At 37.9% G+C, this 18,485-nt stretch overlaps 1 protein-coding gene across 1 annotated transcript in view; it reads left to right on the forward strand.

Moving 5' to 3' along the window:
- The window catches only part of LOC135706815 (uncharacterized), a 277,123-nt gene that overhangs the window by 69,914 nt on the left and 188,724 nt on the right, over positions 1–18,485 (forward strand). The window contains 2 exon segments of the mRNA XM_065228484.1: positions 14,679–14,818; positions 14,891–15,057. Of these exon segments, the coding sequence (XP_065084556.1) occupies positions 14,679–14,818; positions 14,891–15,057 (307 nt within the window).

Below are 18,485 nucleotides of genomic sequence, written 5' to 3' on the forward strand. Positions count from 1 at the left end.
CAAAATGAAACTTGACAAATCATCGTCAATTCCCTTATTCCAGGGCAGGGCCTGACGATTTGAATCTAATTTTGATCAGTGAACGGGCACCATATGGTACATTTTCTCACCATGAACCTATCATTTCCAGCCTATCTGAACTATTTAATAAATGGAAGCCATAACATGGGTTACGCTCCCCCTAAGCGGGCCCTCCGCATCCTGTCGCTGTCTTATCTCAAATACAAAATGCCAATAGTATGAATGTATCTATATATAACTTGGAAATGACGTACAATCAAATAAACCCGTAACCCACTCACTTGGTCAGGCTTCAGAATCGTCCAGTGGGCAGTGCACTCTACACTCCAAGTTCCATTTTTTTTCAAATTTACCGCAAATTTGATATTTTACCCATTGAATGTTGATTAGTCACAATAAAACATTGTGACAGAAGTTGAGGTTACTAGTGTATTAAATAATCTAGGTCCTATTTAGGATTATATCTGAAAAATCCAAATCTGGCCAACGCCCACCCTAAACCTAAACCTGTTCTAATCCACCTGAAATGACTAACGAATGGAAGACTTTGACTACCCAGCCATGCAATAGTCTCATTCCGTGCCTTATGGCAACTTGATGATTCTATTGCGCTCATCTTCTGGCACCACCCAGGGGAGACTTGGTCCTGTACCCAATGCTTAACTTATCTCCATTCCACTCAACTACTCGCAATTTAGTGTGATATAGTGGGCGGAATATTATTATATGAGACAATTCAATGCAGACGTCTTTCCAAATTTGGCAGATCGACATGTAATCGGTGAGTTACCACGATAGTCAGATGCTTATGGATTTTACCATAGGAATAAAGAGTTGCAAAGTCACCGTCAACGTCATGAGCATGCAACCATATACCTGCTTCTGATTCTCTATAGTGGACCCTACACGATTACTTTTATTGACAATAATTGTATTGTCAATACATTCTATATTGACTTCAATATATCGAGATTGACAATATTTCTGAATTCACATCATCAATATTATTGTCAATAATTCCCCTTCGCGTCAATATATTGATGCGTGTGGGGTTTGCTTATCATAAGAGCCAATGTCGCAAACGTAAACATTGACTTTTTCTCGAGAATGAAAAACCACCACGGTGATTATGTAGAGTGAGAGTCCCCCTATCCAATAGAATTGGTGGCTTACATGTGTTGGCTTTAAACTACGAGAAATTTACGAAAGAAGCCATTGCTTACGTTTTCTACATTGGTCATTGTGAACGCTCAGTGTTGATATCATGAAAATTTTATTTTGATAGATGGATGGCCAAGTATACAAGTTATACCACTGAGACAACACAAATAAGTGGTCAACTTTTAATCAGTTATTTTGCATGAAGTTTCACATATGTTATGTGCCGTCACTCTAGACGCAATGCATTTGTAGATACACATTTGTTCGAAAAATAAGCTATCATAATAATTAGAAAATTATTATACAAACTTTCCGGGGACCACATTATACACTTTGTTCAATATTATAATTCTACAAACTTTTCATTCATATCAGTAAAAAAATCTTACATATCCCGATCGGGTGTAGCATCTGTGCTATATAAAAAGCTGATGCTTAAGATTTGAACTACCTATCCCATAATTGAGATATGATTTGTTTTCAGCAACAATCCTCCCCTAACGTACGGAATCCTTTGCATTAATATGTCAGCATCTTATCCTCAAGGAACCATAAAGCAAATCTAACCTTAATCTCTACCGACAAATCCTTGCAACGTTTTATGATCGCCAGATCACACATCACCATCAGAGGTATCAGTGCGGTTTCAAGCACGACAAATTGGCCTCAATCTCTTGGATTCTTCTGAATCACTCCAGTTAGGATGTAAGGTTTTGACCTAGGAAAAAAAATGGAAACGATTTCGCTCATGATTTCCCTCGGGTGGAGCCCTCCTCTCACAGTGTGTATATTGTATATCCATGATAGGGGACCGCTCCGTCACCACTCCGTAGCAGATGGGAATTCTCGACCAATAAAAGTAAATGCGAAATGGAGGTCCATTTGCTACTTTCAACTGGGAAAAGTGGATGCTGCAGCAGATTCACTTTATTGCGCTATGAAAATTTCCAATTTGTTCGACTTGTTAGGGGTTGAACAATAGTTTGTGTTTATTTCAAATGGATACCCGTTGAAGTGAAATGTAATTAGTGCTGGAGTGTCACTCATCGTCACATCGTTTACGATGAAAATCCAATTGAGTGGAAAGCACGTATTTCATGGTCAGGGGGTTTGCAACTGGTGAATCCTCGTTGCCATCAATATGCATTAAATATTGGGTCGTTAGGTGGAAGGCTTTTCCGATCCTAATTTGTGTGCCAAGCGGATAATGGCTCGGCATTATGTCAAAATTGATTGTTGCGAGCTGTCAAAGTGCAAATAATTATTTGAAATGATATTTTTGCATTTATCCGGATCAAATCGAATGGACGTAGACAGCTAAGTGGACGGGAAGTTGTAAATCATTGATTTTTTTTTTGTTGTAATAGGATTACACATATTTAATTTATGTACGATATATTCCATGCCAACGAAATCAATCCTCAACCCACTTCACATCCATTCCAATCGAAAGTGGCTCATCCGGAACTATGCTAATGTGACCCATCCAACATTGAACATCGTAAGCGCAAATCAGCAGGCCCCACATAAATGACATTGCATCAATTGGACTGTCTAGTTCCTATAGAGAGCAGAGTGAAGTGAAGACCTACCTACTTGAAATTCCGCTCCATGATTGAGATTTAACCGTGAAGCGCTATAGCGTGTGATTTGATTTAACGTTCTGAGATAGCTCCGTGACTTGCAACTGATATGAACCTGCATACCTACCGATTCGAGGATCCCCCTAACCAAGTCCTGAAATGTATGACGAACGGAAAACTCACCCTTTGGACCATTCAAATATGTCTGTCCGAAATGACTAGCATGTTTTCCCTATCTTAGATCACGCCTAAAGCTGATGATGCTCCATGTTTGTATTCTTCCTAGCCATGGTAAAAGTCAAAAGAGCATCTAAATGATTCATGGCTTTTGTGAGGAAAGCTTCCTTGGGATTCTAGCGAATATGCTTTCGCCCTCTCTTTGCGTGATTAATTGGGGAGGACTCGTCCTTCGGGCCCCAGCTGTGTCTGCTGGTGGCAACATGGTTTAGTTTGGGGTGTTCAATAAATAAATTGATTGGCTTACTAATTGGATTTCGAGAGCCCACTAATCGGATGAAGGCCATTTGACCGGGCTGTAATAGAAATCGAGGGGATAATTAAGATTAATTATTATCGCTGGGATTTGAAAAATGAAGACATTGATGTAGACGGAGGAACGTTGTTGCTTGTCGGCCTATTGTTCCGCGTTTGCTACAATTGCTAATTGATAGAACAATGCTTTTGAGCACAACGTGTCAATCCACGCAATCTTAAGACTGCGTTAGCAATGAAGAAAGATTTCCAAACACAAATTTACTCAAGTAAAACAAATCTATACAATGATGCTCATGCCAAATCCAAAAGTTCCATTAATTTTATTTGATTGAAAACATCTTGTTTCGGCCAGGATGCGACCCTACGTTGTGTTTTGTGATGTTTTCAAGGCGGTGGAGGATGTCATTTCAGAGCACACAATAAACTACAAACATCACTTGGCGGCACTACAATATTACTTTTATCGCCTCCGAGAGGCATCCTGCCTGCTCAGAGGTAGTACGTTTACTAAAATCTATACATTAAATTTATTCCTTAAATTTCAATAACAAACCAACCATTACAAAATGTAAACAATAACATTGAATAACATACATATACAAACCACGGTAATAGGGAACGAAACGGTAGGTTTATTCTTACTGTATAGCGGCCGGGGGGGGGTGGGAAGTTATTGCTGTTTGCTTTGTTTGCTGAAATCTTAAACATTTCAGTAAATTCCGGGCCTTGAAATCATTATTAGGATCTTGAAATTTTCGATTTTGGCTCACCGATAAGGATTTTTAATTTTTTATTTTACAACTTGAAATGTGCTACTTGTGATTTCAGTTAGGAAAAAAGGGATTGCCCATAAACTACGTAGGATCAGCTGGACTCTTGAATGAATTTGATTTAAATATTGATAATGAAAAGCACAAAAAATCTTAAAGCTCTCAGATAAGCTTTAACACTATTGAGTGGGCCATGCTTTCCTTCATTCAAACTTTTTATTCATAATATCGAACAAAAACGTTAAATAATAATGATTTGTTTGCAAAAGCTATCAAAAAACTAATTCAAAAATTTTTGATAGCGTGTGCAAACAAATCATTATTATTTATTATTTTTTTAAGAATAATAAGTTTGAATGAAAGAAAGCTTGGCCCACTCAGTAGTGGAACAACATCTTTTGGGTCGATTTCGGATTTGAAAACGGTTTTCACTCAAGTGCATACTATTCCTTATATTGTGAGAAAAATTAGAAACGGATTATTCATCGCAGTTTCGAAGGAATTCCCGAGCTTTTACCTTAATACGACCCATAAAGTGGCGTACAACGGTCTCGTTCACTGTTTTAGCGATTTTATCAAACCAATTTTTCATCTGACTGTCATTTAGCGTACCCTTTACCTCCAGTTTCCTCTTCATAATTGCCCAGTAGTTTTCAATGGGCCTGAACTGGGGACAATTGGGTGGATTGAGGGTTTGCGGAACAAACTTGACTTTTTTGTCATTGTAGCATTGTTGTACTTCCCGGCTGTAGTGACAACTCGCAAGATCCGGCCAAAATGGCACCGAACCATCATGTAACTTGATGAAGGGCAAAGTAAGCTTCTGGAGACATTCGATTTTGTAAACCTCCCAGTTCATCATTTTCTCAGTGACCCTTGTCTTCTGGCTGCAGCTAAAAATTCCCTGCCAGGTCATATATTTGCGTGCGAATTTATCCGCAAAAACAAACCTCCTCGAGCCTTCGCCATGTTAAATTTTGGTCCTGGTAATTTGGGTGATGTAAACATCCATGCATGCAAACATTCATGCATGAAAACTTCCTTGTCACGTAAACTAGCAGCTTGCAAGAAATATTGCAAAAGGTGGACAGTTGCATACAATATGTAGCATATTGCATGACATGTCTCATAAATTCACACGTTCTATAATGTAAACTTGTATGATCTATGACCTTCCATTTATGTGCATCATAGTGACGGAAATTTGCTCTTCTTTTTTATCTGTGTACGCTGCCGTTCTACGCATATCTGTCCTATGTTCTAAAAGTAATATCTGAGAAAATCGCGAATAATGTGTTGAATCATTTCTGCTCATTGGAAGAAATATAAATTAAAACAGGTTAGGGCCCATGCATTAATATATGCATCAACCCTTAGTGAATTATTCACATTTCAACAGAATCAATTTATTTTAGTGAAAACTATTGACAATGAAATTATTTAAGTTTCTTTTTATACGAAAACAATTCAGTTTGACTGTTATGTCGAGAAATTTGCTATGAAGTAGGATATTCTACGCATATCAGTTCCACTAAGAGCTATTACTTTTCCGTGTTGCTTTGATGACCACGTTGCGAATATCAACATATGACAATTAGACTTAATGTTGTTTTTAAATAAGCCCTAAACAAATAACATGTTTTTCTATTTTCATTCAAAAGTTTACTTAAGAAAGTACCGTAAAACGGGGTATCTTTGATAATGCGGGTAACTTTGATAGTATAATATAAAGATTGAATTTACTCGCTGTGCTTTTTCTAAATTAGAAATGTTGGTTCCATATTGTAGCTTAGGGTAGTTTCGTTGATATCGTGTATAGTTTTTATATGGTATGTGTTACATATTTCAAAAACATATTAAAAAACAATTTTCGTATTTTTTCACCTGTTGGAAAAAGCACTAAAACTATTGCATATGAAATGTATTTCCGATATAGCCATCACAAATTCAATGTTGTATTCTTATTGCCTATGATGTTTCTGATTATATACTCATTTAAAGTTTCAAAGAACTAAAATGTTTGAGTTTCAAGAATTTTTTTCTACATTCATCGAGCATTATCAAAGTAACCCAAATCAATATACTGATATTGGGTCACAAAACTTAAAAAATAGTGCAAATTCTTTAATTCCAGTTAAACAAATTACTAACGAATTCACTCTTAGATCCTCAGTACTTGTTTAAAAATATAAAATTTGAAAAATATTTATTGCTGCACAAAATATTTAGAATATACTTTTAAAAAATATTAATGTTACCCCGTTTTACGGTACTGTTTAATGAACAAAAGTGAAAAACGTTCAAAAGTTACATGGGACAGATACGCGTTGAACGCCAGTACGTTCAATCATCCGTAAGTATGCACCCACCGGACTTGGTCAGCGGTTTGTCGCACAGCTTTCGAGCACTGGTTCTAGCTAAGGTATTCTGCTTGAGTGATCGATTTGGTTGCCTACTGGTGCGGTATGCCTGTAAGTCTTCGCCGTAGCGAATTCGCTGCACTGTACTACTGGCGGCATCATACTTTTTACCCAAATCCCGATCGGACATACCTGGGATGCTTCTGAAGAACCTCACGACCTTTCCTTGAAGTTGACGGTTGGCAGTGCCACTCCGGCGTTTACTTTGAGGATTCCGATTCGTCGTCAAGTTTTCCCTGTACTTTTTGAGCACGCGTCATACGGTGTTTCTAGGAAAATTCAACACTTTAGCCAGCTTGGACGTAGACCACACAGATAAAAATTCTGAAACAATGTTGTTTACAACAATGGGCTTTTGTATACAATATTTGCTACACTGCATGAAATGTCTCAGAACTTTACATGATATATAATGTAAACTTATATGATATGTGACGCTCCATTTATGTGCATCATACTGAACAGAAATTTACACTACTTTTTTGAACTGTGCACGATGGATTTTACAAGTGAATGTGTACGATCATGGTGACTCTCTTCAAAACAAGAGCGCTTTATGAACTGAAAATCTTCACTTTTTTTCCTGGATTTGTTATCCGTCGATTTTGTTCTCCGTGCTGAGCACCAATGCTACCAACGTCAGGGAGGCAGCTCCCACACCTGGACCCTACCTATCGACCCATCAACTCGTGAACCGGGGACCAACGGCTTTACTTCCTTTCCGAAAGAAGGCGTGATCAGAGATGTTATGTCTCAGAACATCCCGGCGGCGCCTACTGGGATTGAACCGAGGCCTGCTGGGGTGAGAGGTAATCACGCTTACCAATATACCACCGGTGCCGCTAAAATATACACAGTTATTTTTATTGTTGTTCTTAACAAATAGACGTCAAAAGCTTCCGAATACGTCCACTAGGAGCGCTGTGATAAGCAAAAGAGTTTGTTGTATTGCTTGGGCCATGGTTTTTGCAAAAATATTACTGAACTTTCTCCAGTAAATCATAAATAAAACAGAATAACGAAGAACGATAGGCGAATGCTCTCGTCGGCAACGTATTTAAGCTATATAGACGTAGTCAGATGAGAAGAGTTTTTTGAAGACCATTAGATCGAACGTTACTCAGCTGCTGTGTCTATGGATCTAAATATTTCTCGCAAAAAAATCGTTCCCATACACAGCAAAACATTAATTTTGATATCAAATCAAAGTGGATGCACTTCAATCGTGTCAAAAATATGATATAATGTTATTTGTCAAAAAGGACAAAATTATCATTAAACAGTGCATGAAGTGACATTACGCTGCTTTTACAAGATGGCCACCAAAAACAATTATTCTTCTGAACGAAAGCCCTACCCTTTCTATTCATGATTACGTGTTGTTTGCAGGAGGGTTCCATATGAAATTTCAAAAATTTAACATTATAAATATGTCAAGAATTGCTAGAAATTAAACTTTTTTTTAATACTGTAAGGCCCCTTGGTGAGCGAGGGGTTTAATAATTTGAGCTAAGGAAAGTGGAAATCTAATTTTTCATCGGTTTCGACCAAGCAAGCGGATAAATTTAAATATGTAAAGACCATGTGTCAGTAGCGGTCTGGTTTCAACGAAAATTACTCAGAGAGTAATGAAGCTTGGACACTATATTTACTCCAACCAAATGGTGTTTCTCATTTATGTGTGTGTGAAAAAAAAAGCACAAAATCTATCCTCCTTCACTTTCTCACGATAAACTGCAAACAAAATCATCACCTTGGTACGGTGCCGCACGGAGCGCACCGAACAACTTTATCACGGCACCAAGCAAAACAGACCGGCTCTTCGGTACGGTTTCTTCTTCGCATCGGTGGCGAGCCGAGAAGAGGTACCGAAACCAAGTGCGTGTTCGCTTCGAACGGGGAGCAATAGTTTAGCACGGCGCGTGCTACCATGCGGTGTTTTGACAAGTCTGAATAGCCAAATATTATTTACTATTATCTCAAGACTGTAATGCTCCATACCCGTAGAACTCTACAAAATTGATAATAAAGTTTTCTTGGAATCTGCAATGTTTTCTTGATTATGAAGTACCAAAATATTGAATTTTATCGAGTATTCGAGTATCTTGTTTTTTTATCTTGGGAATACAAAAAAACTTAGGTCAAAATTTGCACAACTATGAAATTTTCAAATTATAAAAGTCCTAGAATCCTAAAGAATGTTCAAAGCCCGGAATATTAGAACAAAAATTGTGCCTGGAATTAAAACCCTTTCAAATGTTCCAGAACCGTTATTTGAGAAATTTAAGTCATATACAGTGGTGAAGCCAGGATTTCTGTTTGGGAGTAGGGGCTTGTACAAATTACATAATATAAAAAAGCTATTTTTACTGAAGTATCAGTGACATCCTGAGAATCAATTTCCACTCATTTCACAACTTTTTGTTTTAAGCTATTTCAATTTAGAGAGGAAAGAGTTAAAAAATGCATGCTTAATATACATTTTTCCTGAAAAAATAAACAAAATATTCCTGGGAAATTAAATCTGTGAAGAACTATCAAAAAATTAAAATAAATTTAGTATGAAATGGAAACTTTTTGGAGAGGCAGAAAAGAGCTTCCAGAGCAGTCAGAAAAAAACCTCTGGAGTATGATAGATGAAACTTCCGGAGTAAGCTGACAGATTCCCGACATCTTAGACGGAAGAAATTTCCGGGACAAGTCGGAAGAAACTTTCATAAAAAGTTTAGAAAAATTTCCAGAAGCGTCATGTCACCAGGACCTCTGGGGACCTCGGAAGGAGATTTCAAAGTAAATCGTTAGAATTTCCCAATATCAGTCAGAAGACACTTCCAGAACAAGTATAGAAAAACTGGAATTTACTTCTAGGAGAAGTTGCTGGGCTCTTCCGGTGAAAGTCGTTAAAAACATCCTAATAAAACTGGGACAAGCTCACGTGTAAAAATGGAAGAAGATTGTGGTAAACATTAAAAAAAAAACTAAAATAAATTTCAAGGAGTGGCCTTAAGATTTTTTAGGGGTGTATAGAAAGTAAACTATCAGGATAATCTTCTGGAGAAAGTAAAAAAAAAACTTTCGAGGGATTATCTGGAGAATCTTTCAAAAGAAATAAATCAGAGCTGTCAAATCGAACCACTTTTTTATCATTGTGGTTCGTTGAAATAGATAGAAGTATTGTTATCGTCCAAAATAAAAAATAAATATTTTTCAGTAATGTTTTTGATCTTTTTAAAAACGTGATTCGAAACGACTCAAACAATTAAAAATAACAGTATTATGCGTATTTTGGACCAAAGTAGACTCCTGCGCTGAAAAAAACCCCTCCGATTTTTTTTCGCTCAGGAACGACTGTGACTTCGGAGAACGTTCTAAGGAGATTTGTGATGATAGTACAAAAGTTCCAGGAAATTTCAACAGATTTTTCCCGCGACAGAGGAGGTTTCAGTGGATATTTTAGTTGCTGCCAGAAAGGTTCTACGGGGGTTCTATAGAGTTTTCATGTTCGAGTTTCACACGATTTGGAGGGAAGTCAAATCGTTGCCATTGGAGGTCCCAGGGAATTTCGACAGCACTTCCACTGAATAGGCTTCGCTTTTCGTCGTGTCCATCTTTATAATTGCAAAAGTGAGCAAAACACTTCATTCTGAATTTTATTCCACTCCGTAAAAACTCCAGCTATGAACAATGTCAACAAACAATCACAAAGTCACGAATCGGCTCTAGCATAGCATAGCATAGCATATGCGATTGTACAAATCGTGGGTGGCTATATAATGGTCAACTAATACGTTTTGCAGAAAATATCGAGTGTTGACGCAGAAAATATCACTTGGGATTAGTGATTTTCCCCACACGAAAATAAAATCTACAATACAAGCATCGCATTATACACCTGGCCACATCCTTACAATAGCAGGGGAAGGGAGGGAAAGTTAATCCAACATCTACTTAGGAAGGTGCAGGGAACCCATACTACCTTCATAGGTGTCACAGGAAGGAAAGAGTTGTGTTAGTGGGAGGGTGAATGATTTGGCAACTCTATTCGTCAATATAGAGCATTTGATAAATCAGTGACAAAAAATAAAATATAAATAGATAAATTTTAGGTTAGCGACTGAAAGTCAATTTTTATTTGTTATATGCGACAGTTAGAAGATACTGAGAGGTTAGCACATATCATCGGCAAGAGACGTGCGTGTGAGAAAATTTGCGAAAAAATCTAAGGGCACCGATAAAATGGAAAGATCTCACCCGATTGGCCTAGAGACTTTGCAGCGTCATGTTTTCAGAAATGCTTTATTTAATTTTCCTTGAACCACCGCAATCACTGATAACGCTCTTCTAGCTCGTACGAACAAACTTCTAATAATTTGATATTACGTACACGCAAAATTCAGCACATTTGGAGTTCTATGTCAAAATTTCAGCTCAATTGATCATAACAAAACATAGTTGCAATATGCCAAAGTTGGCTAGTTTGTATGAAAATCGACCTATTGTCCTATTTTAATGGCCACCACTGTAGCTATTTAGCACTGTAATGGAGGAAATACCATTAATAAACCCGTAGCTTCCGCGAAACATGGAGTTCACAAAGTCACGAATCGGCTCTGCACAAAAAGCCGTTTGACACTTCTCTCTACCAACCGACGGTGATGAAACGTTTATTTCAACACTACCAACATGAAGAAAATTTCACTTCGCACCACTCAGCTTAGAAGTAACTCCAGAAAAATGTCATAAGAAATCGGGTAAATTTGGGAAACAAATTCCTGGAGTAGTTCGATTTATCACCTGGAACCAGTAGACTTCCAGAAAATAAAAATGACGTTTTTTTAAAAGCACCCATTGCTGATTCTTGGCTATCCTTCAACATTTTGAAGTGATTTGTTGTTCTGAGAATGGTATATCCTCCATTTCAACTTGTTATCTTGTACTTATTTTGATTTACCCAGTTCGGTGTAAAATTGTGTGGCATGTTAATTATTATATGCATGATTTTCATTAATGAATGTTTACCAAAACATCAGCATGATAGTTTCTACTTGGGAAACTGCGTACCGTGAACGTGGGTTATGCCACACGTGTAGTAGTTCCGGGCACTCTACAATCGATTTGATTAAATTCGATCAATTTGGAAGTACATGTCATGTTATCTGTTGTCCTGTGTATTTTCTATGTCCTGTCAAACAGTTACAACATTTGGTATACCAATTTGGTATAACAGCTCACGCAGAATAACCCACGTTCACGATACATCCTAGTTCTTACATCATTTTGAGAACTTAAGAATAGACCTGGAATAGATCATTAATTAACACTATTTATTCTAAAAATCCTGAAAATTAATTTAAAATGTGCAAGTATAAGTGAATGTTGGGTGAACATTTGTTTCTATATATATATCCACTAAACCAGAACTCCGCTGTTTGGTAATTTTTGAACTGCGGAATTGTTCGGTAAAAGTTTAAAAATCAGTGAAAAATTTAAAAATTTGGAAATTTATTCCGAAAATAAACGGACCTATAGAACCCCATTTAATGATACAAATCAAATTTGTCGATTATTCAAAAACCCGGCCAAATTTACCGACTTCGGTGATCTGAATTCAGTGTGTAGCTAGTATTTTCAATACATACAGGTCCAGCAATCGTTTCTGTTTTGACCCAAATGCAAACATTAACTATAAACACACTTTCTTTCGCTGATCCGTGTTTCATGTGTGGGGAAATTGAGACAAATAATACTGACTTTAATATTTGGAGGTTAAAAGGCTTTTAACGTATTCTCATTAATGTTGTCAATATTCGTATATTGATGATATTGATAGCGAAATTGACGGTTTTTTGTCAATACATTCTAAGTATTGACAAAATGAAATTAAAATCAGCTCTTCGTCAAGCAATCATCGTCTTCAATGCCATCTTTTCAATAATATTGTCAGTATGTCAATTTATTGTCAATATATTGATATGTGTAATGGGCGCTTAACCAAATAGTTTTTGCATCGATTCAACCCTCAGCTTCCGCTTTACACATAGTGAATAGTCTCGCAATATCAAAGGAGCTTAGAAAATCAATATCAAGTATGATATTTTTCTCCAATATCATGCGTGATTTTGCGAACGTACGGGAGCGGAAAAATATCAACTTGCTAATGGTTATGCCATAACTCTGGTCATAACCCACTTCCGCATATAGTTACGGCTTCCGTTTCAACTTACCTCGTACTGCCGTACTAACTTTAACGGAACTGTCAATTCTATACTTTCATCTCTTCATCTATCGTATACAATGTTCACCTTAAATCTGATATTGACTTTATGCATCTCCTACTATTTGAATTGTAAGTTTCACACGAAGTAATATAAACATGATAAGTTAAAGTTCTTAAGAAAATTCAAGATAAAGCTTCATATGCAAGCTTGTCCGTTGCTCTGCTGCTCTGACTTAAAAAAAAACACGGGCAGGAAATTACATCTGCGTAGCTACCCGAGCAAAGCTGAAGATCAAATTGAAATCAAAATTTGCTGTTATGATGTAACTTATTTTGAATACTCCAGTTGATCTCATTTTGGTTGACTTAACGGTTAACACAGCAAAAATGAGAGCAAAATTTTACACTGTTGAAGCAAACAGAATACTAATCCTGCTTTCAATGAAATCAATTTGATTACTGATTTTGCATTCATAATGTTTAACTGAATACGGGCCTAGAGTAAATGGTTACCATTCATGTTTCTCAAGCTGAAAGACTTAGGCTCCAATCTCACCACGGGCAAGTCACGAATGACCTAAAATGTGTTAAACAAATCAGATAAACGATAATCATTAGTTCAACGACAGATGAATTTCAATTAAATTTTAAACAAGACGTAAACAGCAGAACTTCAAGTTAAGTTGCTTTCATTTAAAACGTCTTGACTGCATAATGAAAGCACAATATGATATCAGACTTATGTCGCAACATTTGAAATCAAAATGAGTTTTCATTATGATAGGAACTGCACACTTTAATATCGATTTGCTTTCATTTTGTTAACCGACTTTGCTCAGAGGAAGTGAAGGAGTTTTTTCATGGGTTAAGGAACATTTCATTGTTTTAATATTACGTTTCCAAAGCTGCCTTTATCAAACTGAAAATAGCGTCTGATTGTGGAGTATTACCACCTTGAGGAACGCTTTGGCTTACGAGAAAGCATTATTTTCCTGAAAGCTTTAACCGGCAACCAATTTACCGCGTGTACAATCATTACGTCACTACATTACTAATGTTCCCATTCGTCAGCTCGAAACAGTCAAATGCCATGTCTTATCAATAGATAAAGCTAGATCAAACCCAGCCAAATCATTAATCAGCCTGATGGGCATAATAACTTAATAAGGATAATTCCCCCAATAGAAAAAAAAAACGAACTGCAGTCAAAACAACAATGGACATGTAATCGTCATCGTCATAGTTGCCATCAGCGTCATCAATGGAACGGAAATAGCCTATACCTCCAGGTCGTATAGCTTAATGAATTTCTCAAATTGAGGATGAATGATGGTGGAGAAATGGAGGGAACCGAATAAAGGATCCACATCCATAAGTAATACCGAAGCTCAGGTCGGCCTGTTTTACGTTCCCGGTATAGCTCTGTATTATTGATTTTCATTTCTTTCGACTACCATGCCGATTGTGTGGCGTTATTGGAATTCTATTATTATCTCTCGAATGCATTAAAATTCATTGCGTATTTCTATTATTTCTGAACGGCCAATTTCGTCAAGCTGATTTTATCTTTGGAACAACGTAGTAGCGATGCTCGATAGCAGTTGTGTTTTCGATAAAAATCATGGTGTTTTAAAACATTTTAGATTCGCATGTAATTTTCAGATGCATGTTCCAGCTAAAACTGACTTTTAGAAACATTAGAGCGCATGTGTAAATATTCATCATTTTTTTAAATCCACCATACATTAGTGCAGTGTACACTAAACATCAATATGTAATCCGACTTGCCATAAAACAATACATTGTTCCCATTTACCGTGTTTCGATTTTGAGTTAATTAAATAAAAAAATGCATCTCAAAGCTAATACGACTGCTTGTTACTGATGTTTACCGCTGCCATCCCGCCCCACCTCAGAGAATATGCATATGACATACGTAGGCGCATACTCCCTAGCCGTGTGCCGTTGTAGTTATTGCAAAGCAAGATAATTGATTAACTTTAAGTTACAGGGTTGTCGTAGTGGTGGCCGGAAACCGGGAGGCGGTCACACTCGGAGGACTATCACCCGATACCCAGTACCAGCTGACGGTAGCGGCGGTCTGGAACGGCAAAAAGTACCGCAGCAGAGCCATCGTATTCAGGACGCTGGGTAGGTTGAAGCACTACAATATAAGGCTGCAATCAAAAGTTTAACCATCACTGTTCTTTCATCTTCTCGCAGAGCCACCCAGGACGTCGTTCCAGCAGGACTCTGGTGTGCCAACTGGAAACAGTGGGCCACCAATATCGCCACATGCCGACACTGCACCATCGCTGAACAGTTTCGGAATCTTCAGCGATGAGTTCGGCAACATCTCAGTTAATTCAACCGCTCGAGAACTTCCAACGGTAAGCTACTAGGCAACAAATTGGTTTTCGTCTGCTATAGTTTCAAAGATATTTAAGCGCTTGTAGTGGCCGCTGTGGAAAGATGGGGAAAGGTGGGCTTACAATTATGCGAGCTTGAAAACCTCTTGCAAAGTTCAATATCTAGCCAGAGATACTGACGAAGTAAAGATTCAGGGGGAAAAAAAACTATGGTCAAGATCTTGAAATTTTATAGAATGCAGCATATCGAATGTTCTACGTCTCACAAAATGCTACAAGCTCCAAAATCATGAAATTCAATCAGTTCAGGATTTTGATTTTCCGTTGTTAAAAGTCAGGCATGTCAACAATGCAATTTTTTCTTAGTCAGAAAATGATGAACATTTCCTGAAGTCTTACACACTTCACACCAAACTAAACTAATAAGCTTTTGCACTTATTAAAAGATCCCGTCTAATCGTCTTGGTGTCTTCGGTGCACTTATTCATTATGATGCAAGCAAAACACCAAAACGATTTGACGGAAACGTGTACTTTTATTACACTTTTTTTAATTGTTGAGACTGTTTAGTTGCAGATGCAATCAGCAATATTCTGAAGAACACAACTGTGTGTACCGTATTGCACCGAATAACAGGCGGTCCGTTAATCCAGACACATATATATTCAATACCTACCTATTACATCGAGCGCATACCATAATATTTATGTTGTAACAATGTGGCTGATAGGATGGAACCACCATAACATGAAATTAAACAATGTTCCCTTCACTTACACGAAGATACCCAAACTTGTAAAAATTACCTACGTCTACGAAGTTCGCTGTTTTCTGAATTTTTACGTTAAGGTTAAAGAACAATCTCTGAACTTCAAAGAATTTCGATTACTTTCTAAAAAGTTCAATTAAGCTCTACAAAGTTCACTAAACTTCTACAGATTTCGCTGAACTTCTTCAAAACTTGCTGCAAAGTTTACTAAAATGCTTCGAAATTCGCTGAGCCTCTACAAAGTAAGTCAAATTTCTACAAAATTTGCTACACTTCTTGAACTTCTACGTAGTTTCCTGAAGATCTACAAAGTTCCCTGAAGTTGTACAACGTGCCCTGAACTTACGAATTCCCCTTGAACCAAATTAAGTTCCTTTAACTTCTCTGAACTCCTGTAAAGGCTCAATTTTATAAATATGAAAACAGATCCCCATCCAGCCACAGATTTGAAAAGTATCGTGATGTCTTCATTTCGTCCATTTGGATGAAGCTTTTTTCAAAATAAACCTGGCAGCCGGAGGTTGGAGCTCATAGAATTCAATCACCGTTCTACAAAAACACAACCGAAAAACTCATAACGCACTCGAGAGCAAAATGTATGTAAACTAATTATATTAAATTATCACGCATCAGGCCTGGAGCTAACATACAACACAACCTTATCTCTTGAGTTAATGTAAACAATAACATGGGTGAAAAAAAAAGTAAAAAACTACCTATATTTACCATATGCTGCCAATATTTGAAAAAAGAAAATATGATTATTTATTAATCTTTTGAGTAGCCCTTAAGTTTTTCTCACTCGTAAAATCAACTAAAAATAAAATCAAATTTTGTTTCAAAACTGGAAGCATTTAAAGACCCATACCTTTCCGGTCAAAATTTGCATGATTATTATGGTTTTCAAGATTGCCGTGAGGAATTCATAAAGCCTTTCTTGAAAATGACAACTCTCAAGAATCTTGAAACGACACAATGGCCCTAAATTTCCTTTTTTTTTTCCTTGATTTGTTTTCCGTCGATCTTGTTTTCCGTGCTGAGCACCAATGCTACCGACGCCAGGAAGGCAGCTCCCACACCTGGACCCTATCTATCGATCCATCAACTCATGAACCGGGGACCAACTGCTTTACTTCTAGAACATCCCGGCGGCGCCGACTGCGATTGAACCCAAGCCTGAACACCACCGGCGCCGTTAACCTAAATATGCTTAAAATGGCCTTATAAACTTACTTAACGATCCTGCGCACCTCCAAGCTTGCAAAGGGCCTTTGTGAAAGATTTCCATCCTGGGCGATTACTAGCTTTGGCCTTGACCTGTGCCCAAGTCAACGTTCTTAATTTCACTGTTTAGGCTCCGCCGCCACGAGCCTCTGGGTCTGCCTCTGCTGCGATGTTTCCACTCCGTCGTAGTGTGTGGTCGACCCACCTCCACTTCCGTTCACGAATGTCTGTCCCTATCGGCATCTGATGACACAAACGATGAAGCTCGGAATTTGAGATCCAATTGTGGAGCCACTAGGCACGAATTATGTACCGCAGGCATCGGTTGATAAACACCTGCAGCTTCTGAGTGTTCTTCGCTGATACACACCATGTTTCACTGGCGTATAACAGCACAGACTTCACGTTCGAGTTAAAAATTTGGATTTTGGTGCGTCGACTGATCTGACTCGCTCTCCATACATTTCGCAAACTAGCAAAAGCAGCCCTCGCCTTCTTAATCCGTGCACCTATTTCGCTTTTGGTGCCGGCGTCAAACGCTATCAGGCTGCCAAGATATTGGAAGCTTTCGACTTTCTCCACTGCCTGCCCAGCGACCGGGAAATTGGAACGGTTTTCCGTGTTGACATCCAACGATTTGGTCTTGTTGACGTTGAAGGTTAGATCTGCTTCAGAGGGGCGTTCCACAAGGTCGTCGAGCTTACTCTGCATGTCAGAGCGCCATTGTGCTAATAACGCAACATCATCAGCCAAATCGAAGTCGTTGAGATGCTCCATGGCAATAGGCTGCAACAGCAACCCACGGCTCGGTACACGGTCAACGGCTCCAACCATGATCTCGTCGATTACGATGAGAAACAGTAGCACACTCTGCATAAGAAAGTCTCGTACTGCGCTTCGATGTGGTTGGCGATCTTATCAGGGACTCCCTTGCGTCTCAGAGCGCCCACAATTTTTCGTGGTTTAGTCGGTCGAAAGCTTTTTCGTAGTCAATGAATACCAAGTACAGGGACTCTTGGAACTCATTGACCTGCTCCAAGATGATGCGGAGCGTGACAATATGATCCACACAGGAAACTCCAACACGGAATCCTGCCTGCTGTCGTCGGAGAGTTGCGTCGATATTCTCCTGTATCCGATTGAGGATAACTTTACACAGAACTTTGAGAACAATACACAGTTACATGATGCCTCGCCAGTTGTCGCATACTTCTTAATTTATTTATTTATTTATTTATTTATTTCATCAACCGATGTAGACTAGTACAAATACATATACAAATTTGTTTTTCTTAAGAATATTAAAAAATATATTGTCAGCTATTATATTTTTACTTCCTACGAGTTATGATTCCGTATGGAGTTAAAATATTGTTTTAGTTTATGCCGAGACATTGAAAAGTCAATGGTTTCGCAGTATTGATTGTAAGACGCCATCATGCGATTTAATGGCCCA

The sequence above is a fragment of the Ochlerotatus camptorhynchus genome, unplaced genomic scaffold, assembly GCF_037179485.1.
Source record: "Ochlerotatus camptorhynchus isolate MF236.1 unplaced genomic scaffold, CSIRO-AGI_Acam_v1.1 ptg000291l, whole genome shotgun sequence".
Classification (NCBI taxonomy): Eukaryota; Metazoa; Arthropoda; class Insecta; order Diptera; family Culicidae; genus Ochlerotatus; species Ochlerotatus camptorhynchus.